The 25,600-nt window shown below is 40.1% G+C and overlaps 1 protein-coding gene across 1 annotated transcript; it reads right to left on the reverse strand.

Moving 5' to 3' along the window:
• Positions 1-74: 74 nt before the first annotated feature.
• tmem91 (transmembrane protein 91) lies at positions 75-17,242 on the reverse strand. The gene is made up of 4 exons (XM_004560467.3): positions 16,711-17,242; positions 8,044-9,662; positions 4,169-4,315; positions 75-2,312 (listed from the first exon to the last, which is right to left on the reverse strand). The coding sequence occupies exons 2-4, from the start codon at positions 8,476-8,478 to the stop codon at positions 2,157-2,159; spliced, it is 738 nt and encodes a 245-aa protein (XP_004560524.1). The 5' UTR covers positions 8,479-9,662; positions 16,711-17,242; the 3' UTR covers positions 75-2,156.
• Between the last annotated feature and the right edge of the window lie 8,358 nt (positions 17,243-25,600).

Here is a 25,600-nt window from a genome sequence, read left to right on the forward strand (position 1 = left end):
AGACAGCTGTGCTTTATGGTGGGAAGGCTTGTATGAGTACATTTGTGAGAGATCAGAAATGAAAGGAGGAAAGGTGAATGTCAAACAAGTGCATTTATTGGGATTTGCTGATTTTCTTTCACTTTAATATATACATTTAATACAAGGATGTGACCTGGGGAAAAGAAAAGCCCTGAATATTTTTTGTAGTAATAAATCCCATTTGCTGCAACCTTTGAACCTTACTGACTCACACGTTCAGAGTCCGCTTATTATCTGTACGAGTGACACAAAGCGAGACAAACCTGAGCAGAGCCTGTCGCACGACAGCCTCATCGTTCGGAGCAATCCACGTGAAATGCCTCCATATAAATCAATAATTGACGTAACTCAGCTGTAACAACAAAGTGTGATTTGTTTTTCTTCTATTAAAATGAAAGTACGGTGGAGACAGACGGTAGTTCAGGATTGTCAGTGTACAGCTGAATCACAGCGCATCGACAATGAGAGAGCTGACAAGGGCAAGACACGGAGATACCAGAGGTTTGTCTACTAAAATCTGTTAAAAGTGATCTATTACCAGCTTTGAAACAACACTGGGATTGCAGCAAACATAGTATTTTATATGTACTTGAGTGTGTGCTCTATAAAACTATTTATCTAAATAGAAAATGTCAGCTTCCACCTTAGTCATTCCTTTATATTTACTTGGATACCCCCCATTTACTATGTAGTTAAAGGCTCAGAGCTTTATCCAGTCAATTTTGCAACAATGTTGGTCCAATTGAAGGAAACAAAGTTTGCAGCAGGAAACCAACAAGCTCACCATGCAGGGTTTTCTTATGACCAAACCTGGGATGTTATTGAAACATGCATCACAATTTTTGCAACTTTTCTTGGCCCATTTAAATAAAGCATTTGTGTGTTTTTGAACAGAAGTTTTGAGTAGACTTTTTTTTAAGTCAGTCATACTGCAAGAAGCAAGCTCCTGAAGATGTCAGTTCTATTTTTGGTGGAGAAAATAGCAGAATCTATATTTAAGGAGCATGGTGTGAACAGCCTGGCTGCTTCTAATAATGGAATAGCTGATAAAAGGATCATCCTCAGAGTTTCTTCTGTATTTTTGGCACTTTTTCCAGCTCTTTCCTCCGCTGTATATGTTATGATTTCTTAACCCTGTGTATATATAGAGGATAACATTTAATGTCTATATCTTGAGTCCATTTTCTACCTCCGAGTTTTGCATTTAATTTTAAAAGTCGTGAACGTATTTTCTTATACCAGCAACTACACTCTGTGCGTTAGTTATTTAGTGTTCTGTGTATTTCAACATGAAGATAATGATTCAGTTGGTATAAACAAAGCAGAGGCAGTCCTTTCTGTCAGTAAACAGTGACTGAAGCAGTGTGAAACCAGGATGAGCTTATCGATGTTCACGTGCAGCATTTCCCTCGGGGCCCCTCCCGTCAGCAAGGAACTCTGGGTTCTCCAAAGGACTATTGCTTCTGGCTCATCGTATGTTTTAAAACATCATCACCAGCTTTCACCTCTCAAGTGACAGTGCTGGCTCAGGCCCTCCCACAGTGAAGTCCATCGGGATTTATCTGCTGCCACGTCCTTGCTATGACCTCTCATAAATCTGCAGACTCCATCTAATCGTATACTGCCCTCCACTTAGCTCCTCCCAGGCAGACAATGACACATATCCCCACTGCTTCTTATTATTCATCCATTGTTTGTAATGCTGATATCTACAGTGCTATGGAAAAATGTGAATTTCTGTTTTTCTTCTTTCTTTTTTTTTACTTCAGTAATGCTTCACATACGATGACAACTACAGCACAGATTTAACAGAAGGTAACTTAAGTCTTCAAATCACTAAACAAGTAACAGACTGCTTTTTCAATGATTTTTCTTCATGTGCTCAGAACATCCTTTGAGCTGATTTTTCTTTTTATAATCCCAAAGCGATTATAAACGACACACCAGCTCCCAGCTTCTGTTTTCAGCGTCGCAGCTTTTCAGCTTGGTGTAGATGAAACGTGACTTCAGACAAGTCGACAGACAAACACTGTGATTATTTGACATTTAACGGTGATATGTTGGCATGTGTTGATCTTCATGAAATATGTGAGAGGTCAGTCTTTTGTATGCATGTCCGTTTCAAAGAGTTGCTTTTATGGTGGTTTTGCGGACAGGTAAGAAATCAACGCAGCGATGGCACAGATGTACGTTATGATTCCAAACACGATGGAGAGCACCGAGAGCCAGAGAGCCTGGCGAGACGCTGCGTTGGCCCCCTGAAAATCCCCCTGAGCCGATGCCTTGTTGGTCTGAGTAAAAGAGGAGACGAGACACTGAGATAAAGATTAGAGTGAAAAAAATAGGAGAGAACAGCATTTATCATCATTTGTCAATGTCCTCCCTGGCCTACACTTTCCTCTTCCACTCATTCCAATCTCACGCTAAGCCCATATTATGTTCCATCTCCAAATCACACCCAGCGATTGCAGCTCATTCATCATTTTCTCCTCCTTCCTTCCTTTCTCTCTCCCTCTAGTCCTTGCCTTTGACTCTGACCCCTGTTTTAGGCAGCACTCAACAATATTGGAAATCTATCACCTTGAGGTTTCTTGTTATGACTCTAATTAAACCTTAACGAAGGCCATTGATCTGATCAAAAGGCCTTTGCAGCATGCTGCCAGTTAGCTTTGCAAAAGTGTTAATGGGATTTCTTTCTCTCCTGCACTGCTGGAGGGATGAGTTTATAAAATAAGGGAGTCTAGAGATATTTGTGTAAGGGGTATTTTAATACTACCATAAGTAACTGTGGCTAATAAGTTCTTTTTTTCTAGCAATTCTGACTTTTGGGTGACCAGTCATCTGACTTCTGAATAATCAGATTTAATAATTTTATCCTGTTTCTTCTGTGGTGAGGGGCCAGAGGTGTTGGCCAGATGAGCGCATGGATATGGTTAAGGTTAAGGTTAAGGTTCTTTATTTGTCACATGCATAGTTATACAAGTATAACACAGTGACAAGTAGAAAGACAGCCTTGTACATTTACTTAGGCGCTTTAATAACGCACAGTACTTTATTTAAATATTTCCACATTAACATCAATCAATAACAGCAAAATTAAAGTGATATGCACAACAATGAGTCAAAAATTATGATTGAGCATGTATGTGATTCTAAAAAGTGCCGTTTAACATAATAAGCACATTTAATCCTGGAAATAGCCTTCGAAGGGAGGGTAGACCCTGGACAGATCGCCAGTGATTCAATTTTTTTCTGTTTACATTTTGTATCTGTTAATTAAATTGTCATTAAATATGTGGTGTGCAGATGCTGAACACTTATAGGAAAAAGTTGTGTATGAATAGTATAGTTTGCTTAGAACAGCACATTTGCAGTTATATTAACTTTAAGTTTATTCATTTTTAATGTGGTATCCTGTTAGATTTCTGCCCTATACATCTGGACTGGATATATCCCTGCTGAAAGGCAGACATTATACATATTATAGTATACATATGGTAGAAAGAGTGACTTTATTATTCAATAAATGTAGGCAAAACACAGTACATGCCCCTTAGCATGTTGTTTAAACCAGTGAGCTCCAACGAGCAGTTTTTATGCGCTGCAATGAAATATTTATGTAAATATTGATTTAAAGACAAAACCCCAGTACAGGAATACTATTATTTCTTCTTCTTAGTTTGGTCATGGCTCTATGTATTGCTTGATGCAAAGGTTGTAAATACATATGCATGCCCATTAAATTAAGCAACACATAATGAAAAAGATACATAAGGACAGAGGTCAGTGGTTTTTTTCAAGCTTATGTCTTCAAGAAATCAATGTGAAGAAATCTGAGTTATGATACCAACAGAGACCATATTATAGACAACTGTGATTCGGATTTGATCTAAGTGTTTTATCTAAAGTTCTCAGCTTTGTACTATTTCAGAAGTGTGATTCTGCAGGTGTAATCTCCTTGTCACAGCTCTCCTCCATAAATCCTTCACTTGCACAACACTAAAGAACTGGACTCGTTGATCGTCCACACATACTGCAGAGGGTAAAAACTCACCCTCAGCTGTGAACGATAGAGCCAAGTTGTATCTTGTCTGCTCAGGACTGAGGGTGTGTCTGTGTGTTTGTGTGTTTGTGTGTGTTCGTATACCTTCTGTGAAAGATAGAAGGCAGCGATGCCCAGGGGCCAGAAGCAGCAGAGCATGGAGAAAAAGGCCAGACCCAGGTAGTCCTGAGGGATCATCAGAGGGAAGTTGTTCTCACTGTCTGTATCACTAAAATCATCGATGGATGAGTCCTGGGATTCAAACAGAGTGCGTTTAGGTTGAGTTCAGGATAGAAAGCGATAACATACATTATAAAGAAATACTTTTAGGGTGATTTGTTTTTGTTTGGGCACATTTTCAGATATTTGTCTGTGAGATTTCAGCCTTCACAAAAATGCAGTAGGTATTACATTCATTTCATTTTCCTGCAAATGAAAATTACACTGAAACTTTTCAAATGTAAGGTACTGTGCAAGGACGGTGTGTAAAGTGAATAAAAAAAACATTTTGACTCAAAGATGTTTGTTTCAAAATGAGTCTCAATAAAATTTGTGGGTTAAGAGAAAAACGGAGACTTTGTTTCTAGAGAGGAATACATATTTCTGAAGATCCATTTCATGGATCAGTACTGCTGCAGCCTTGTCAACTTCCTTCAGTTTATTTCATCAAGGTGCCAGTGCACAGGTGCATAAGTAAAAAACAACCTTGCTTTTTTGTCATTTCTGTAATCTACCTCTTTGTGTCCATCTAACAAAGATACAGCTTGTTGTCTTAAACATACAAAGATGATCTACTCCAACATTAAGTGAAACACGCTGTTTCTCTTATATTCAAGTCATCCACAACAACTAAAAACTTTGCTAGTGTCTAAAAGATAATGTGATTGAATGGGGTTAGTCTGGATATGCACTAGCTCTGCTGACCGCGGGGCACTTTATGACTCATGCATCTTTTTTGAAACAGCTGCATATTGAGTCTGACTTGCTCTCTCACAATGACCCTGTCATACCACTTTGGTCATTTTACTTTGTGTAAGAAACAGTTGTACAATTCCAAAAAAGGCTTTTGTTATATTTTAGTAACTGTTCTGTAAACCAGCAGCAAACACAGACATAAAGTGGTTTTTTTTTTTTACTAAACAAGATAATTTATTTAAAGCTTGGAACACAGGGCTATTTCTATTATGCCTGTTCTATTGGTCAAAAAAAAAAATCTTTCTATAGTTGGGAAGTATTTTTATAGACATAAAATCCTTTTTGTGTTGATGAGAAGCAGGGAAATCAATTTAAGCCTGTGCTCACATGTAAAATCAATCAGGATGGGACACTTATTTTTCCATAATGTTGATCATGGAGCAATCTGTGAGTTTCATGTGTCAGTTTAAGTTCTTTTATAAAAACAATTTGAAGTGAAGCAAAGTAGAAGATGTTGTCTTGTGCAGATTTAAGGTCACTGCAAGGTTTTATTCCCACAGGCCCAGGACTCTGCATCACTGCACTACTGCCAGCATTCAGAATGAGCTTAAAAAATATTTTACACAAGCTCTCCTTTTGTCCTTGGGGAACAAACTCTTACCTAAACTTTGTGGCAGCCAGCTGCTGTCGATTTTAACGGTGTGTAGTGCTACTGTGTATTTGTGTTTTTACTTGCATTCTTAATCAAAGTAATAATCATTAAACATCCCTTAGCCTTTTAGTTCTAGTTATTTAAAAAGCTTTTACTTGACCTTGATGTGAGACTAAACAGTACAAACACTAACATTATTTATTGGTGACATTTAGAGTATGTATTATTTTGTTGACTGCTGTTGGCATCTCGTAGCTAATTTATATTTTACTTTATGATGGGCTTTGCTCGGTGGTCTATGACAGCGGTCCCCAACCTTTTTTGCGCCACGGACCGGTTTATGCCCGACAATATTTTCATGGACCGGCTTTTAAAGTGTCGCGGATAAATACACAAAATAAAACTAGTACCGGTACCGAAAAAAAGAAGATTTATTCATAACACACGTGAAAAGACCCAGGAAAACCGAGTAAACAATAAAAATTATAACAAAATAAAGCTGAAAACCGATAAAAACCCTGAAAACCATACATTTCACAACTGAGCCTCAACTCTCGCGGCCCGGTACCAAACGACTCACGGACCGGTACCGGTCCGAGGCCCGGGGGTTGGGGACCGCTGGTCTATGATATAGAACTGGCATCTTCTATCAGCACTATGGTGTCATTACCTGTTATGCAGCAGGAGAGCAGCTTTATGTAATCTGGCTTTTTGACAGTAAGCATTCAATTGCTGCTTTGCTCGCATGTCTATTTTAAGTTCCTCTTTGGTTTCCAGAACCTACACTGACAGTATGAGGCTCCATTGCTTTTTCTGTAGCATGTTTCAGGAATGAAGAGGATCTGGTTGAGCTGAGGATGAGAATGATTTGATAAAACTAATATGGGCATCTACATGCAAACTTTCAGGTTTGTTACTTTTGAAACTTAACAGACAAACAAAGGACTAATTGAGAAACTAATGCTTACTTTCAGACCTATCTAAATATTCCTGAATCCTCTGTTTGAACAATAGCAGGAAAATTTGTTGACCTGCTTTTATTTCCTGTACGGTTGCACAAGCTCTGTTGTCGGTACAAAAGAAGAAAGAGAAGACATTTTTAAGTGTCTTACATCCAGTGATGGGAATAACGGCGTTACTTTCTTCAGTAACGAGTAATCTAACTAATTACTATTTCTATCGTTATAACGTCGTTACCGTTACTAACAAGAAAATGCGGTGCGGTCGCGTTACTATTTTTCAACAAACAGATGGTTGAAGCTGTCTTAAGCTTACCGCAATTTATATCAGTTCCACGGAAGTAGCTGTAAGTAATCTGGACGCTACAGCTTTAAGCAGCAGCTTTAAGCAGCTGTTTGACTGAAGAAGAATAAAGTAGTCGTGCTAAGCCAATCACATGACCACTTCAAGATGACAAAGCAACAAGGTGATATATACCAGTTTTTAAATTGTGCTGATAGGCCACGTAAAACCAGAGTCATGATAAACAATATATACGCAGCGATTTTTCCTCAATAGTTTCGCCACGTTTACTGTCTAAGGACAGCGCAGCGAGCACTCTCTGCTTATGACAAAGAAAAACAAACAAACAAAAAAAACCTGCCCTTTCGTGTTGGTGGAAAAATGCACCATGCCGACCAATCAAAAATGATGTGGCAACATGACATTTTGTTGTTTAGGGAGAGGGGGGAGTTTTAGGAGTGAGGGTGAGAGAGAGAGAGAGAGAGAGAGAGAGAGAGAGAGTTTTGAGATGTGAGAGATTTGTGACGTTTAGCGTGTTTGGAGTGTGTAGTTAATGTGTCGTCTTGTGTAGTTAGTGTGTAGTGTTGTGGATAGTTTTGTGTTGTGTGTCAGAACAATGCTCAATGAAAACAGTAGGAGTGATACACCTGCTGCTGTCAGACCTGCAGGTACCAGGCTGTGATGTTCTCCTTTATAGTGGACAGAAATATTTGGAGTGGCACAAATAATTTGTGTGGCATCCTGTTGAATGCAGAACAGCTGATTGTTATGTAAATAGTTTGAAATGGTTATAAAAAACGCTAAAAGGTAAATGGTTGCAAATAACTTTGTTGTCTGCAAAACTTTTGCATATGATTTTAAAATTGACAATTTATATTTGCATTTAAAGTTATGAAATATTATCCATAAACATGTTTGTGGTTGTTACAGTAAAAAATATAACTTTTTCTACTCGGATTTTATGTTTGAAATGTGGTTAAAAATGGCCAATTATACCCTGGACCCCAGAGGGTTAAACATTTTTTTTTAAGTAACGCAATAGTTACTTTTCAAGTAATTAATTACTTGTAGAACCTTGTAACTCAGTTACTAACTCAGTTACTTTTTTGAAAAAGTAACTAGTAACTATAATTAATTACTTTTTCAAAGTAACTTGTCCAACACTGCTTACGTCAGAGTCAGGGAGCAGGTCATCCTCATCGTCCATGCTGTAGGATGCACTGTGGAAGTCTTGCGTCTCAGCCAGCAGCTTCCTCTCCAGTGTTGAACCTGGCCGAATGTCCACAAACGTGGTCTCCAAGTAGTCTTTGTTGAGCAGGGCATCTGTGTGGCCCCAAATGGGGGCTGCTGGGTAAAAGGACTCCAGTGTGCATGGTAAGGAGCAAGGATCCAGTAGCTGCTGTTGCTGAAGCTCAGGGGGATGTCCACAATAGCCCCTCCATGTTAATGGAGGGTAGGCCCTGTCCTCCTCACACTTAACCAAGATTCCCTTGAACAGCCCACCTGGGGCCTGTCCAGTTCCAGGTCCCAGCCCCGGCCCTGGTCCCCAGTTGTTATTGGCACTTTCTCCCAGAAGAGGGTGCTCCAGCTCATCTAGATTCTCCATCCTTTCCTTTTTAATACCTGCCACCCAATAGGTGACCACATCAACAACCAAATGCAATCTACAAATCGGTCAACAGAGCTTCTCCCTGAAGAGTCCAATGGGCTTACAGTATGCAAAGGCAGCTGCTTTGCTGGCTTTAGTATTTCAGTGATAATCCATCTTTAATCCTATTCTTTAATTTTTCTCTTGTTATAGGGCTTGGCCCTGGGGCCAACAAAGCATGCCAGATTTATGTCAGAGTGAAACAAGCAGTGGTAGCTTTGTCCTGTGAAATGTTCAGCTGGAGTGACGTTGGATAATTCAAAAATGTCCTCTCTTCACATGTCATAAACAATTCTTTAAGGACTTGATGGTTCAGGCTTTGGCCTGTGTCTTCCATTTCACATGGCCGCGTCAGTTCGTATTTGCTAATGGTAGCTACTTTTGCTTTCACGCACTATGAAAATCTCGAATCTGACGATGAAAGATCTCGATTAGTGCTAGACAGTTTAATAAAAACAACGTGCAATGGAAATTCAGTGTGACTGTAGTGTGACTGAAAAACTCTTTCAATAAAATATTATGACGCACTAATCTAAGCACACTGACTTGGCAACGGTGTAAAAGCTTCAGATGTCAATCTTTCCTCAGTTACACAATGAAAGAGGGCAATTAGTTAGGAGTTGACAAGAATAACTTAAAAGTCTTTCCAGCTGTCATTACATACAGCAAAGTGTTTGTTCCTCTGCAAGAGTGTGAAAAAAGTGAACTCAAACTGCTTTCAAAAAGAAGCAGTGCCCCTTCAGATGACTAAACTGTCACACAGTGGGGCGTTCTGAAGCATGAATATACACAACCTCCGGCAGCAGTCAAACTAGTGGAGCAACAAACGGATTGGGGCCATATTTGAGGGCAGTTAATCTGTAAAACCAATGAGGCTCCAAAAATAGAATCCTATGAAGCACATCCGCAGGTCAACAGGCCTGTGAACATGCCTGTTCCTTTGTTGTTGCTGCAGGAAGCGATAATGAAGAAATAAAAGTCCTCTAGTGTTGATTTATTGCTGCGGGTTGGCTACTTGGTATGGCAGCTCTCCACTGGGACATGCAATTTTAATGCTTAGCATCCACCTTAAGAGGGTTTCATTCAGGATAGATGAGGACGAGGAATCTCTCTATCCAGATCGCCAGTTAGGACGTTGATGTCTGTTAAGAGAAGAACAAGGTCACACAAAATATTTATACTCTCCACTTTTACTCATGTTTAGTTTGCGAGGGTTGTGGGCTCAAGCTACTTAAACTCCTGATTCACATGCGCGCAGATAACTTCATACAGAAAAAAAGATGCACTCTTATTATATATCAACCCTTTTTTTTTTTACTCCAGTAAAAAAGAATCTCACTGTGAGACTGTGAGTCTTGATCGATTTACTTAATAAGCTCCCAGTAGAGCAGAGGATTAGCGTGATTTGAAAGGTTGCCTATGAAAATGAACCTTTCCCTTATGCACTTAGTAAAAAAAAAAAAAAAAAAAAAGAGCCTTTCTGTTGGTTACATAGGGATTTTTTATATTGTGTATATATCCGTATTTTTATGAATTGTAGCAGGTATGGCTGAGGAAATGTTGTCTTTCTTATAGGATTTTTACTCTTACAGGAACCAGAGTTTTATACCAGTTTCAGCCATATATAAAATCTCTAAAAATTCCTTATGGTTAAATTGTGAGTAAAATAGCGAGGAGTGAAAGTACTTCTTTTCTGCTCCATTCTGGTCCATTGTGGAGCCTGAGCTGGTAACTTTCCAGTACTTTTCCAAAGATTTAGTCAATATTATAAATATGTAAACATCAGTTAGACACTTTCGACTGTTGTTGATGGAGGGGCACAGCTGCTGTCACTGTATTTATGTATTTTGATACAGCTACACAATGTAAAAATTGTGAATTCATCAACATGTAGCAGTGTGTAACAAGCCTATGCGCTTGTTCAGGTAGACAACTCAAGCTGTGTTGCGTCATTCACACACAACATGTCCCAATATGTTGGTCTATTTAAACACCAAACTTTCCAGTATTCCTCTTTAACATGTCATTGCATGCTTTTGAAATCTCCACCCTCTCAACATCATTCAGTTGCTATTACTGGGTGGAACCACCTTTGCCTTCAGAACTGTCTTAAATCTTCTTGGCATAAAGTCACAAGGTGCAGGAAATATATTTTTATTTTTTGGAAATAATATCAGAGATTTTAGTCAGTATTGAGATGATAACATCAAACAGTTGCTGATTCAGATCTGTAAGCTGAACATCCATGAAGGGAATCTCCCTTTTTAACGTGCTCTATCGCAATGAGATCTGATAACTGAAGCCCCCAGGGAAGAGGCCATTTGAGTTCAGTGAGGTTATTCTCATGTTCAAGAAACCAGTGAGTTGGTTTGAGGTAGGGCTGGGCGATATGACCCAAAATTCATATCTCGATATTTTTTAGCTGGATGGCGATATAAGATATATATCTCGATTTTTTTTTTAAAAGCCATAAGTTAAGAACAAAAAGAGAGTTCCTAGTCACACTGTGTCCCAGATGTCACACGGGCACTTTTATTTACATACAGCGTAGATGTACATGAAGAAATTACTCAAAAATAAATTATCAGCATTTATTAAATAATCATGGTCCATAAATAAAAGAAAACAATGTTGTTTTTGTGCATAACAAAAAGCTCACAATTGTGCAGTCAAAATGTAAACTAATAGACGCTGAGCATAATAACAAAGAGACAGATTTCACAGCTGCACCACGTCTCTGAACAGGTCCTTATACACACATAGTACGTATCACTCCGCGAGGCTCCTCCTCGGTAGCCGTAATCCTCCGACAATCCATCAAGTGGTGCAGCTCTGTAGCTTAGCAAAGTCATATTAAAACATTTTTTGACAGATTGCTGAGCGCTGTGTACCACATAAAATCGGTTCGCGGTCAGTAAGCACAACCAGAATTCATACATAAGGCGCACTGTCGATTTTTGAGAAAATGAAAGGATTTTAGGCCGTGCAGCCCCTCCTGGCTGCATGTCGTTAGCGCGGTTAGCTCGCTAACACGTTGACGCCGTCCAGCCCCACGCACGGTAACTCGCTAACGGAGATATTCCGCTTTCATCTTGTCATTGCCTGCAGGTGAAGCTAAGGGGGAGGGGGGAGTTGTGTTCAGTGAAGGAGAGGTGAGGCCGAGTAACGTTGCGTAGAGACAAAAGTGGACGAAAGAGAGGTATACCTGCGGCTCCACAAGTATAATTATAACGTAACATAGACTATATCGATATAAACGATATTGTCACATCTTATATCTTGTATGAAAATATATCGATATTTTTAAAAAACTCGATATATCGCCCAGCCCTAGTTTGAGGTGATGATATTTTGTGCTATGGGAATTTATCCTACTGGAAGCAGCCACCAGAAGATGGGCACGTTGTAGGCATAAAGGGATGGACATGGTCAGCAACAACTCAGGTAGGTTGTGCAATTAAAACAATGCTCAGCTGGTACTATGGGCACAAAATGGTCAAAGAAAATATCCCCCACACCATTACACCATCACCACCAGCCATGTGGCCATTCTCCTCTGACCCCTGGCATAAACAAGGTATTGTCACCCTGAGAACTGCTGCTCATTGGACATTTTCTTTTCTTTTTTTGGATCATTATCTGTAAACTGAGGAAGTTGTATGGGAAAATCACACCAGATTAGCAGTTTTGGAAACAATCAGACCAGCCATCTGAAACCAGCAACCAATTCATGTCACTTGTTCTACTTCTCAGTTTGAACTTTGGCAATAACACTTGAACTCTTGAAAGTGATTACATGGTTAAATGCACTGAGCTGCTTCCATGTGACTGTCTGATTATATATTTGCATTAGCAAGCAGTTAATCAGGTTTAAATAACATATAATAACATATTTTAAGTTACTGCTGACTATATTTTGTGGGAAATCACATTCCCTGGCTTTAGGTAAGCTTGTTTTTTTCCAAGAGAAATTGGATGAAATAGAAGCGATTCTGAAGTTTTTCAACTGTTCACACATTTTAGCGACATCGGAGATCTTTATCCAGTGGACTGCAATGCATGATCTGATATCCCTACATCATCATCAGTTAATATGTAATATGTAAACTGTTAGTTTAGTTGTCTGAAATGGAGAAATTAAGCTCATGTAAAACTGACTTTTAATTTTCTAAAGTAAGAATATCTCAAATTAATCAATCATAATTAAATGGTCAAGATTTGCTACTGTCAGGTGACAAGCAGGAAGCGATGTAAAAAAAAAAAGTCTTTGTATTGTGTGTTAAGAGTCTTTTCATTCCCGGCAGAATAACAAAGTGTCATTTCAACAAACAACATAATATCTCATCAGTAAGTATTCATTCTGCACGGTATATTACTTCACAGGCTCAAGATCAATTCTGTGACTCACTGCACGCTTCACCGCACCACACAGGGGGAAAAAATGGATTAATTGGGTGTCTTTGGGCTGGCGTATGCTGAGGGCTCCATTTTCTGCTTGCCTTATGGAGGCTGAGTGATTGTTCAACAGAGTGACGTCAGCAAAAGCTCTGTGCAAACTGCCTTCCTCTCCTAACACATACGCACACATGTGGACATATGGTGCATTTTGCACACACGCTCATGTAACACTAATATTTGTAGCACTTCACCAGCCTCCCCTCTCCCTTCTGCCCCCTCCCAATTGCTGCAGCTTCATTCCAGGAGAGATGCACTCAGCTTTATTACACCCTCTCCCTCCCTCCTCCACCTCTGCCCATCCACCATAAAAAGACTTCTGTCAGCTGTATTATAAGCCTGCCTCCTTTTCTGATTCTGCAACGCTCATAAAACATCCAGTCAGGTAGAAGGAAGGTTGCAAGGACGCTGCCGTATATCACCGGCACCACTTTTACAAGAGACCCTCTTCTCTCTCTCCCCATCTCTGTCCTTTTAGTCTGGTGTTTTGTCATACACATATACAAGCACGCATCTTCTCAGCTCCCTCCATATCCCTCTTCCTTTTCTTTGATCTGACTCTGTTCCTTTTTTATAATCCAGCCAATACTTTTGGCAAAGCCACTGTACTAAACTTAAAACGTGTCTCTTTGAGTAGCATTTCCACTTACTACATGAAAAGACAGCTTGTTCTTAAGACATCGAAATATGCAACTAAAGTGAAATATTGCCTTAAACCCCTGTCGTGAAAGTAGAGAACTGTTGCTGCTGACTCTTACACAGATTTTCAGCGACTCTGCAGTCTTTTTGACACACACTGACTCGCTGTCTCTCAGCATACATTCACATTCTCACTGGAAGTAACGGCTGCAATATTTCATCCGATACAGATCAAGATGCAGATACAGTGAACACACTCATGGGAAAGAAATAGCATAGTGGCTGTAGGAAATTGGAGCTGTAAACGCTTGCAGACTGTAATAAAAAGGCATCCTGAAGAACAGCGATGTCAGGCTGATAAGGCCAGAGCAGGCTCTGAGATACGCCAAATGAAATTCTGAAAACGCAAGCGGTGGTTAAATGGCCCTATTGATTTCATTTCCAAACTCTTTTTCTCCCTTTTGCTCTTCCTTGATCTGTACAGAATGACTGAGGAGAGGAGAGGAAGCTGAACAGAAAAGATAAGCAAAAAAACAGGCAGGATCGTCAAGAGCGTCGCACAGCACATGAAGCTCAAAGTAACACCATGTTCCTATGGAAACACATTCACCATGGAGTGGAGTGCTCACTGCAGGATAAATGAAGCAGAGGCTAATTTGCCATTTCAGTACTGTTCCTCTGCTTGGCTTGATAATAACTGGATGGGATAATTCCAGCATTACTGTGCCTTCCAGTAAAAATGTAACTGTCATTTCAGAGTGCAAAAGATAGATAATTTCCACAGAATCACTCTGTAATAACAAATGAGTGCAGTCATGCCAGACACTGGGAATACTTAAACCCCCTGCGCAGAATGTGTGTATGACAGTGTGAGCTCATTAATCGGTCCATGGCATGTCCTGCTCTAACACACACACGGACACACACAGTCATTTAGTTTGCCTCACAAGACATGCATTCACAAACACACTTTGCAGTCCATTGCAGCCTTGCATCACCTTGCCCTTTTAGACACACAAAAACAAACCCTTTGAAGCAGTCCATGCCAACCAGCCCACATGTTCATGTACACAGCTGCACCATAGTCAGATTGTCTCTTTTCACACACATACACGCACTGCTCGCACAGCTGGTGCTCATGTGCAGTGAGGCCCAAGAAATGAGAAGTTACCCATCTGTACTACGTTGCACATTGCTCCAGCATCTCTGCGGAATATGTAGTATGTTGTAGTCAGTCATCTGAAATATGAATCTGAACGCATCATAGGACACATTCCACAGAGATGCGCTATATTTCTCAATGTGCTGCTATTTGTGGTAAATGTGTATATAGTTTGTGTTGTTTGTGGAAATGCTTTCCACATGAATAAATGAATAATGGTTTATGTTAATGTTACTGTGTAATAACATTTCACCATTTAAGATAATGTTACTTGTTTGTGCTTGCCGAGCAGTTACATATCAAACAGTGTGTGCTAGTAATTTGCAGTAATTTTGGTACTTGTCATGTAAAATAAAATGTGAAAATCTGATGAAAGAGCATTAGAAAACACACACAGTGAAACGCTGCACTACAGGGAGATGATTAGAGACATTTTTAAACAAATCTGCAGTTTCAGCTGTAAACCACTTACTAAAGTGTGTGAATGTGAGAGTGAATGAATAGTGGTATTGTAAAGCGCTTTGAGGGTCCTGAAAAGCGCTATATAAATGCAATCCATTATTATTATTATTAAAGATGCAAAATAACAAAAATTAAATCCAACACATTAATTTAAGATTCCTGTGCTTTAAATACAATGTTAAAAATGTCGTAATTTATACAATAAAGGACCTCAAAACATTGTAGTAATAGACAACAATTAAAGTATACACCTAACAGCCAGTAAGACCAGCATAAAAGTATTAAATAATATTTTTACACTCCAAAATAGTATTTCTGATTTCTTGAATTCCTAAACCCCCTGAAATATTATCTGACTGTTTTTTATTCAGTAAAGCAAGTTTCATTTTACCTATGCCTGCGCAAATGTGTGTACTAAACAAGACTGCACAGATGTCATTCATACTGTGTTTACATCAACTGTCCTTCAGTGTAATGACCTGTACACCTGTATTTTTTTTATCTGTGGTGTGTGTATGTGTACTAGTGTTAATCTCAATGTGGTCACAAAATTCTGTCAGGATCCACCTTAAAACTTTAGAGAAAAAGCTGGTTCACAAAAAGTACAGCTTTCAGGACTTGGCTTGTCATGCTGTACTTGCTGGAATGTTTATGATTAAGCGCTAATGTAAGCCTTTGAGGAACAAATATAAATCAGTGTGTTGCAATGCAATAATGACTTGATTAGAAAATTAGTTTCTTGCAGATGAGCAGCACGGTTTCTTACATAGTTTCATTATCATCATCATCACAGACCGAGGGCATGGTGTGTGCACCACCCACCCCCCGCAGAGAAAAGACCTGCTCTTAATTAGGACTGCTGACAAACAAAAAAACAAAAAACAAAAAACCCAGAACACCCTGCATGTCTTTTGAAAGCACTTGGGCTAGGTTTTTTAAGCAGTTTCCCACCGGACATTTTACATTTAACACTTAAACTGATCTGCCAATTCAGATGCTGGCTGAAGGCTGAAAGAGCTTTAGATGTACTAGCTAAATTAAAAACAAAAACAAAAAGGAAGTGGCTTTTATCAGATGGTCTCCGTGACTCTGCTACGGTGCTCAATACTGCACAGTAGGCTTGCTATACAGCGATAAATGGCTAAAGAAACGTTAACAATGGAGCATATATATATATATATATATATATATATATATATATATATATATATATATATATATATATATATATATATATAAAACGAGCTCCCACTGTGGTTGAAATACTGTCAGCCTGTTCTTCAGAGAATTACATACATACTGTACATGACAAACATAAACCCTCTAAATAAATTAATAATAAATATTAAATAATATTATTACTGGTTCGACCGTTTTTATCTATCCAGCTTTCTGTCTTTTCATCCTCTGACTTTTAAAAAAGGGGGGTTGAGTGTAAGTAACACCGGAATTTTCTTTGAATATTTCCTCACCTTAACGTCGGAAACTCTGATCCGTCCTGTCCTCGAGGTGAGTCCCGGTGGAATCCAGTGTCCCAGTTTTAACAAGTCCACAGGGCTGGATGCTGTTACACAGGGATCTTGCGCTGTTCTGTTCGCCTTTTCACGTGGGAGGGTGCAGAAAGCGTGTACATTTCAGCGTATAGCTAAATACGAGCACTCGTGTTTGTGTGGGAGTGGGACGTGTGCGCGGAGTTACAGTCAAACTTGTCAGTATCCCATCAGCGGTTCCTATGCGGCTGTGAATGCATGTGGATGTAGCCGTTAATACACCTGTGCAACCTGGCAGCAGTAAACGTGCATGCTTAGTCAAAGGCTCCCGTTTCCCCAATACAACATTTCCTATCGTATCCCGCTCAGTCTCTCCCCTCTCACGGAGAAAGGAAGGGCCTTGCTGTAGTTACACCACGTCAACTTTCTTCTGCCACACTCAGCTTTTCTCTGACTTTCCACATTGAAGCATCTCTCTCTCTCTTCTGCTCCTCCACCCCCTCTGTCTTCTCCCTCTCCTTATTGTCTTTTCTCAGCGCTTCTGCTACCATATTATGGCGGAAAAACTGGGTCCTAAAGCCTGTTGGTCCTCACCCTGTATTTGATGTGTTTCAATTACTCTCAGGCCCTCTTAAGCTTAGTAAGAGAAACGTGCACATGCAAAGTGAGGACATTTGCCTTTTCTTACTTCTTTAAGAGGATTACCAGGGTCAAGACTTGATTTTGGGTTGGAATTAGGATTTGGGTTAAGACCAGGGATCTAGCAGGGAGGTTTAAGGTTAGCCTTAGCAAAACAAATGTATGTCCTTTGGGATGCCATTTGATTTGAGCATTCTGGACAGGCTGAAAATACAATACCCGCAGGCAAGGTGCAAGTATGAGATGAAAAATCTCATTTATGTTGCTGCATGTAGCAAACACAAAAGTGGACACAGGCAGCAATCAAAACAGAGAGGGAACAAAAACTGAGGGAGGGGGAGCCAGAGGGCGGTTGATTATTATGCAGTTGCTTTCTTTAGGCCTATCTATATATGTGCTATTCCAGAGTGGAGGCAGTGAGATGCCCTCCGGCAAGGATGACTCCACTTTGTGTCAGTCCTTTAATGTCGGCTTCACCCTGTGACCCACTTTAGTCACCCAGGCCAGCTCACATTAAGATCTCCAGTCAGAAATAGTCTCAAGATGCAAAAACAGACATTCCTGCTTTGGGCCATGCCTATTTTGCCTTTTTCAGGGGAGGCCATGCAGGATAAAGTTCATGCATTTCTGGACACTAGCAGTCAATGAAATCCACAGGGCTTAAGCTGAGTATTTAATGAGGTACGCTGCTCTTAGCTCGAATCCCCCTCCCCCTGAAACGGTTTAACCTTTTAGTTGTTTTTGTTCTTGCTTTTTGGTTCTTTCCAGGCAGTCAGCATAGCCACAATGCTGCCTATCTGATGCTTCGTTTATCTTTGCCTGTCAGTGTGACAAGCATCCTCTCAGTCCAGTCCATCATGAAATAGAGATCAATATGCTCTCTTTAGTCTGAGCACATCCTCGCACATTCGCTCTATTTTCCTGCTTTTCCTTTATTCCACCATTCCTTCTCTCTTCCTTCTCTAGTTTTCTCTCATCATCTTTCTCCATCTTCTGCTCTATTTTAGCTGAAATATGCAGAGATAAGGATTAAGGATAGGCAAGGTAGGCAAGGAGATACATACAATTACTACTGGAAACCAGTGTGTCTTTTGATCATGTTAATTGATAATAAGCTTATAACCTTTAATATGAAAGTTTGAAAACAGCTGCACAACAAAATATAATGTTTTTGTCACGGTTTTGTTTTGGTTTTTTTTGTTTGATTTTTTCTCATCACTTCCATTTGGATGCTAACTTCCTAAAAAGAAGAAGAAGCAGAAGGAGGAGAAGAAGGTCCTTCATTTTTCTATAATTGTGCATTTTGTTTTTCAAGTTTCTCATGATTCTGGTTGGCCTCTATGTGCAATGTATTTTGACTCCCCCCTTAACGCATTTGTTTGCTTTACAAACTGGTTTCCCATGCATGACCCCAAGCTTGTGGATTAAAGACTTAGATTTCAGACTAACCTGGTTTCTAGTATTCTGTGCTTGGATCCTGTCCTCACTGAATATGCACAATGCTCAGTAAAATTAGTGGGATTTGAAATTTTGGCTTAAAATATCAGATATCAGTGTCTTTAGCCTGAAGTGATATTATTTCTGCACTCAAATTCTTTTTACCAGTGGAAGTAAAGAAAAGATTGCAAAAGTACTACATATACATATAAGAATTTGGAAGCACTTGAATAAATAATGGCATCAGCCTCTTTAAATAATTCAGTTTTAACCAAAATTCTGAACAAAGAAAGACAAAAAGAAACAACACCACACACAGTTCTTTGTAAAGGCTTGATTACTATTTCTTCTTACAAATATTTATCTGTACATCCATTTTCTTTTGCATATCCAATTCAGAGTCACAGTTGGGCTGGAGCCCATTCCAGCTCTCATAAGCAATGAGGTGGAGTACACCTAGGCTAAGGTGCCAGTAATTATCCATCCATCCATCCTGAAGCCTATCCCAGCTATCATAGGGCGAGAGGCAGGGTACATCATGGATTTAGAGTCACCAGTAAACCTCGTGTACATGGCTTTGGACTGTGGGAGGAAGCTGGAGTACCCAGAAAGACCCCACACAGACACAGAGAGATCCTGCAAACTCCAAAGAAAGGCCTGATGTGGCTGGTGGATTCAAACCTAAGATCTTCTTTCTCTGAAGCAGTGGAGCTAACCACAACACCACTGTGCTGCCCCACAAATATTTAAGCATTTAAAAAATGATATCAGCTTCTCTGCACTGCACTGCACTACAATTCACCCCGACTGGTTTTGTATGTGTCAGTTGCATACCAATATCCGCTGTTGATGAGAAAGCCCTTATCACCAAGCCTGTCACTTTTAACAAGCAGGTTTGCAAATAATGAGCTAACAGTGGATTAAGACAACTTCCAGATGAGAAGGCGATGACCACAGCAGCAACAGCATATTTACACATACAGCAGTGTTTTCAGGAATGCAGTTCAATTACTACATTTTGTAATAAGAAGAAAAAAGATGCAAATAGAGCTAGGATTGGTATTTTAAATAAGTTTGTTTTTCTCCTTTAGAAGCGCTGTGGCAGCAACAGCGCTACAGAGTTAGCCACCTCAGCAAAACCTGTAAGGGAGAATAAAGGAGGGAGAGAAGGAGGAGTGTAGTATTAGCAGAGAGCCTGAGGTGGTAAGTAGCACAATAGGGAAAACACAGCAAAACTAATACTCCCCAAGGAGGGAAAACCACATCACTCTAGATTTCAAAAACATAATTATTGACGGAACATGTTTTGTCTGCACAGGTGGCTTACAGCATCAGATTGCCTTTTCCAATATAAAGGGCAGAAAACATGAGCAGGAGTGATCAGGATGATCTTCGCTCAAGCCTGCTGTTATTTTTGCTTTGAAAGAGCTCCAGGGGACATATTGATGTTTTAGCAAGATGTAATCTATTATTCTTGTTACAGAAAAAAGGCTAACAAGAGATGTTGTTTGTGTGCCAAGCACTTTGGGCGAAATGCAAATGCAGCAGCTCAATCTTCCATCAGGGCTGCACACAGCTGATGAGGGATGATTTGTGTGTGCATGCGCTGCAGTACTGCTGGGTTTTACACACCAGCAGAGGGGAAATGCAGCCCTTGTACATCCATCCCTCCATGCAAGACAATACATGAAGAAAGTTGGCGCTCATGACTCTCATTTCTATCCATGAATGTTCGGGCTCCACTCTCTGCCTCTGGAGAGCTAAATTATTTATGTTACATAGGGAAAGAATTGCTTAGGGATACAACAACAATCAAAATGGCACTCAGCATGTGGCACAAACACACTCACACAAAATGCAAGGATGTTTATGATAAACACAATTTGAATATGGACACATGCTTTAGCGATAGTATTAAGTATTATCATGCTCATAATTGTAGCTATTTTGACTGGATGAGTGAGTGAATTCTCAGGAACACAGATTAATGTTTCATTAATGTTTGAGCTTTGAGGGGGACAAAAGGTGATGCAGTGTTGCTTTGCATTGAAGAGAGCTCGGTGATCAATAGTTTAACATAGCAGCTTGTGATGTAAACTGTTCTAATGGGATGGAAGTTTCATCACTCATGATGCATTTTGTCATGATCCTGGTGAGTGTCTGTGTTTTCCTGCATCCGTCTTGTGAGTAGAGTTCTGGTTTCTCACCTGTTCTGCTCACCTGCTATCCATCGACGGCAATCAGCGTTCGTCAGCTACCTCATGGCGGTAACCAAGCCTCATTGCTTCTTGTCTTCATGTTTATTCTTTGTATTTACCATGATTTTCCGGTGCCTTCAGTTACCTCAGTCTGAGGTGATTCTTGGCGAACACGAACAGACTTTACAATTTCTAACAATGTAAAACCATTAGTGATAAACAAGGGGATGTTCTGGCTACTGTATTGGAGCTCAGGTCTGATTTTGCTCCTGGTTCCAATTGGTCACCTCGTTTTTTTATTGCCAACTCCTCTCCCTGCTCCCGAGGGATTCATTCTGAATTTTCCACTGCTGCTTTTCTGAAAATCATGCTGGTGTTTTTCAATGCAGTCTCCCTGTTTTTCAATGCAGTCTCCCTTCTAAGGGGAACTCAGTCGGTTCAGGGGTTTTCTATTGCAGTGTTCTCTAGTGTTCGGCGGCTCACTGTGCTTTCCTCAGTTCACAACAAATATCAGGACCTCCAGGAGATCTTTAGTAAGGACAACGTGTTGTTTCTTAGATCTCACAGGCCTTATGACAGCGCCATTGAGCTCCTTCCTAGCGCCCCATTACCCTCTAGCAGAATTTACAACCTGTCTAGGCCCAGGAGGAAGGCAGTGGAAAACTATATTCTTAAGTCATTGGCAGCCGGCATCATCCGTCCATCCTCTTCCCTAGTAGGTGCAAGACATGGGCCAACTCCCACATCACGGAAACACCTTCACCTGTTTCTCGGTTTCGCAAACTTCCACTGACATTTTATTCGGAGTTACAGCCAGGTAGCTGCGCCACTCACCTCACCTCCACTAAGATTCTACTCATCTGGTCCCCAGAAGCCAAAGCAGCCTTCCTTAAATCAAAACAACAATTCACCTCTGCACCCGTTCTGGTCCACCCCGATACCACGAAACCATTCGTTGTAGGGGTAAATGCCTCAGACACCCGCTCCCAAGTATGTACCAGGACAAAAGGTATGGCTTGCTGGCATCCTTCTCAAATCACTCTTCTGCAAGCCTACTCCACGCTACATTGGACCATATGAGATCCAAGTCATCATCAGTCCTATGTCAGTTAAATTTAAACTCCCTGCCTACATGTGCATACATCCCAATTTCCATGTTTCTCAAGTCAAGCCAGTGCACTCCAGTTCTTTGTCCCCTTTGACACATTAAAAAGCACATTTTATTACAGTTAGAATTTCTGGTATCAGTGAGATCTTAAGAAAAATTCGTCCAACTTTACACTTTTTAATCTTATTGAAACCTTAGCAACATGACCTTATGGGTTTAGGTCTATTATCAAAACAGTCATATATCAGAAAGTCATTTTAATACAGGGTCAATGTTATATAAAAGATCTAGTTTAAAAGTAAAAATCATCATATTAAAAATAAAATCCAGCAAAGTGGGACATTAACCGTTACAGTCCATCACTCAACTTCCCAAATTTAAAAAAAAAATTGAACTCCTCCTTTAAATCTGGTAACTTTTTATTCAGGAGAAAATGCAGGCACTGCAGCCTGAATATGCTAAAATGCCCCTCAGAGAATAACAGTTATTTGCATGTCAAAGTATGAATCTCAATGGTGAAGCTGTAGCAAAACCATTAGTAGAGAGCTGAGTGTTATCCTGGCTGCCAGTTTTTTCAACAGTGTTACTGTAACCAAAATGTAATAAATGCAATAAACAAAACCAGCCTAAGACCAGAATGATTAGATATTTAGTGGAAACGATGACTTAGATTCTATGTCCCAAATGTATCTGAAAAATATAGAGTAATACAAACAATTAGGTAGAATAGGACATTTTTAAAATCCCTTATTAAGCCATGAGACTAACCCTGAAGTAGTTGTTTATTTAAAGACACATGTGGGACAAACCTAAAGCTGTGGACTACCTTTTATTGTGTCTGATATCTCATTTCATTAAGACCCAGAAGTGATTTATGAATGTTAACAGTATGCAATAGTGTACATAGCCCAATTTTTATGACCAGATATGTGTACAAGTTTCTTTATGTTTTTCAGTATTAGATATAGAGTTTCCCAATATAGGTGGTATTGTTCACCTTTTGAGTCTCTGTATGAGTGCTTGTGTGTCCATGTGTCATCACAGCAAAATGTGGTCTTAGAGACATCTAGCAGTTGTAGTGGGAAATATATCAAAGGTGGTTTTGAGCACTTTTGTGGGTGTTTGCCTGACAGCTGGACTATCTGTGGACAGATTTTGGAAAAACAAAATTGCAGTATCCGTGTAATCGGCTGCTGCTCCAGGGTAAAAGATCATTGTCAATTAAAAGACACATATGAACGTGCACCTGAAGCTCCACCATGCCTAGTGCCTTAAAGTATTATTCCTGTGGCTTTCTATTTCTGTGACGAGTCTACAGCAATCGTGCTTTGTTGAATAAAATTACAAATATATCAAAATGTGTCATTAACACATACTTCATCTGAAGGCTCAGTGGGCAGCCATGGGCAGAGCTCCCGAAGAGTGCTTCACAGCAATACGGAAGCCTGCACTATTTAACAGAGGTCACCACACAAAATGATATTACACAACTCTGCTTGGCGCTCTCTCTCTCTCTTTCTCTGTTTCTCATCTTCTGTGGTGCACTGTGATATATTTTCCCAGATGCAGCAAATTTTCCCACATCTTCCTCCTTTTATTCATTAACCTAGCGGTGAACTGAAACAGCACCTCATTATGAACATTTGAAAGGGACAGTGTAAGAGCCACTAATCAGATCAGACAGCAAATAAATACCAGAGCATGCACACATGCCAAGAAATGTTCAGTACACACTCATCCCTGCATGCGCGCACATGTGCACATATACACAACTTTTGGGGAATTTTGGCTGGATTTCTATTAGTGTAATGAAATTGTGGTAAGTAATGAAATAAATGCTTAAGTGCCAATTCAAGAGTAATTGATTTACTTGAGAGGGGAGGCTGAATAAAGAAAAAGCTTTTTCTTTTTCTTTTTGTCATTTTTATGCACGTGACATCATGATGGGAAAGGGGGAGGTGTGTGTGTGTGTGTGTGGGGGGGGGGGGGGGGGGGGGGGGGGGGTTAATACAGAGGAAGAGCAAATAAAGATAAAAGCAGACAAAGACAGAAACATCCAAACAGACAAGATGAAAGATGGGGGATTGGACAGGAGCCTCAGGTCTGAGGTCTTCTGGCAATTAAAGTGATTAATATCCTCCTGCCGAGGAAGTGATGGGAATGGGGGGTGTTTGGTTAATGGAGTCAGATTAAGAATAATTGTTGCTCAGACAGTCTGTCTGTAAAGGACTAAAAGAGGCTGAGAACACCCAGAAGAGACAGGGTTAGAAGCAAAGATTGTTCACATAAAGTCATGATACCTAGAAGCTCTGTGTGTATCCTGATGGAAGAGGAAAATTGAGAAATATAAAATGACAGAACAATGATAAATATAAGGGGCAAACAGAAGCTTTTGTGGAATTTTATGTTTTTCCCCTCACCAATCCATTCTGGCATTTGTTCTTGAAGCCCCTTAATGAGCACCAGATCCAACACCTGAGTGCACCTTCTTGTCAAAGCATCAGGCTAACAAAATACACTCATCAGTAGTGTTATTTACAGCGATAACAGTCAACCTTTCCACTTCTTTTCCAGTTTTGTTTTTAATATATTTCCATCTATACATTGCAGAAAGGTGGTAAGCAGTGGAGAGGCCTTAAGGTTTCAGTAGAAATTAGTTTATGCACTGAATCAACTGCTTGACTGACGCAGCATCTTAGTTTTATTTGTTGTATTCATAGCAGAATCAATCCCAGTGGATTAATGGATGTAATCTGAGTGTGCTCCAGGCTAGTTGGTGATGTCATCCTGACTCCTCTTCTTCTTGCTTGTCTCCTTAGGGAGGCCACAGAAAATCATCTGCCTCCATCTCATCCTATCCCCAGCATTCTCCTCTGTCACATCTACCTTCTGCATGTCTTCTTTCATTACATCCATGAATTTTCTCTGCATTCTGTCTTTTTTTTCTATTCCCTAGCAGCTCCATCTTCAACATCCTCTATCCAGTTAATCTACTATCCCTCCTCTACACATGTCCAAACACTCACAGCCTTACCTCTCTGACTGACCTCACCTGTCAGTCTGCTCATCACCACTGCAACCAGCAAGGGTCTCAGAGCTGATCCCTGATGTAATTCCACTCCCACTTTGAACCCATATGTTACTTGTACACACCCCACCACTGTCTTGCTGCCCTCATACATGTTCTGCATCACCCTCAGTTACTTCTCTGCCACTCCTCACTCCCTCATACAGAACCACGGTTCCTCTCTTGGCACCCTATTATATGTTTTCTCTAGATCCATAAAGACACAGTGCAACTGTGACCTTCTCTATACTTCTCCATCAACACTCTCAAAGCAGACATCAGATCTGTAATGCTCTTTCTCAGCATTAAGTCACACTTCTGCTAGCTGATCATCACCTTCCTTCCATCTTTTTGATAAAGGGTCCCAACAACTCTTTTATCAAAATACATCTGAGGATCTAATGCGGCTGAAAATATTCACTA

Source organism: Maylandia zebra, linkage group LG14 (genome assembly GCF_041146795.1).
Source record: "Maylandia zebra isolate NMK-2024a linkage group LG14, Mzebra_GT3a, whole genome shotgun sequence".
In the NCBI taxonomy this organism is placed as follows: domain Eukaryota; kingdom Metazoa; phylum Chordata; class Actinopteri; order Cichliformes; family Cichlidae; genus Maylandia; species Maylandia zebra.

What these genes read in the sequence shown, in the direction of transcription:
- tmem91 (XM_004560467.3), bottom strand. Translation starts at nt 8,478, where the DNA reads ATGGAGAATCTAGATGAGCTGGAGCACCCTCTTCTGGGAGAAAGTGCC. An exon ending in ACCTGCTCCCTGACTCTGAC is followed by an intron (nt 4,316 to 8,043) that starts GTAAGCAGTGTT and finishes TTTGAATCCCAG; the next exon opens with GACTCATCCATCGATGATTT. An exon ending in CCTTCTATCTTTCACAGAAG is followed by an intron (nt 2,313 to 4,168) that starts GTATACGAACAC and finishes TCTTTTACTCAG; the next exon opens with ACCAACAAGGCATCGGCTCA.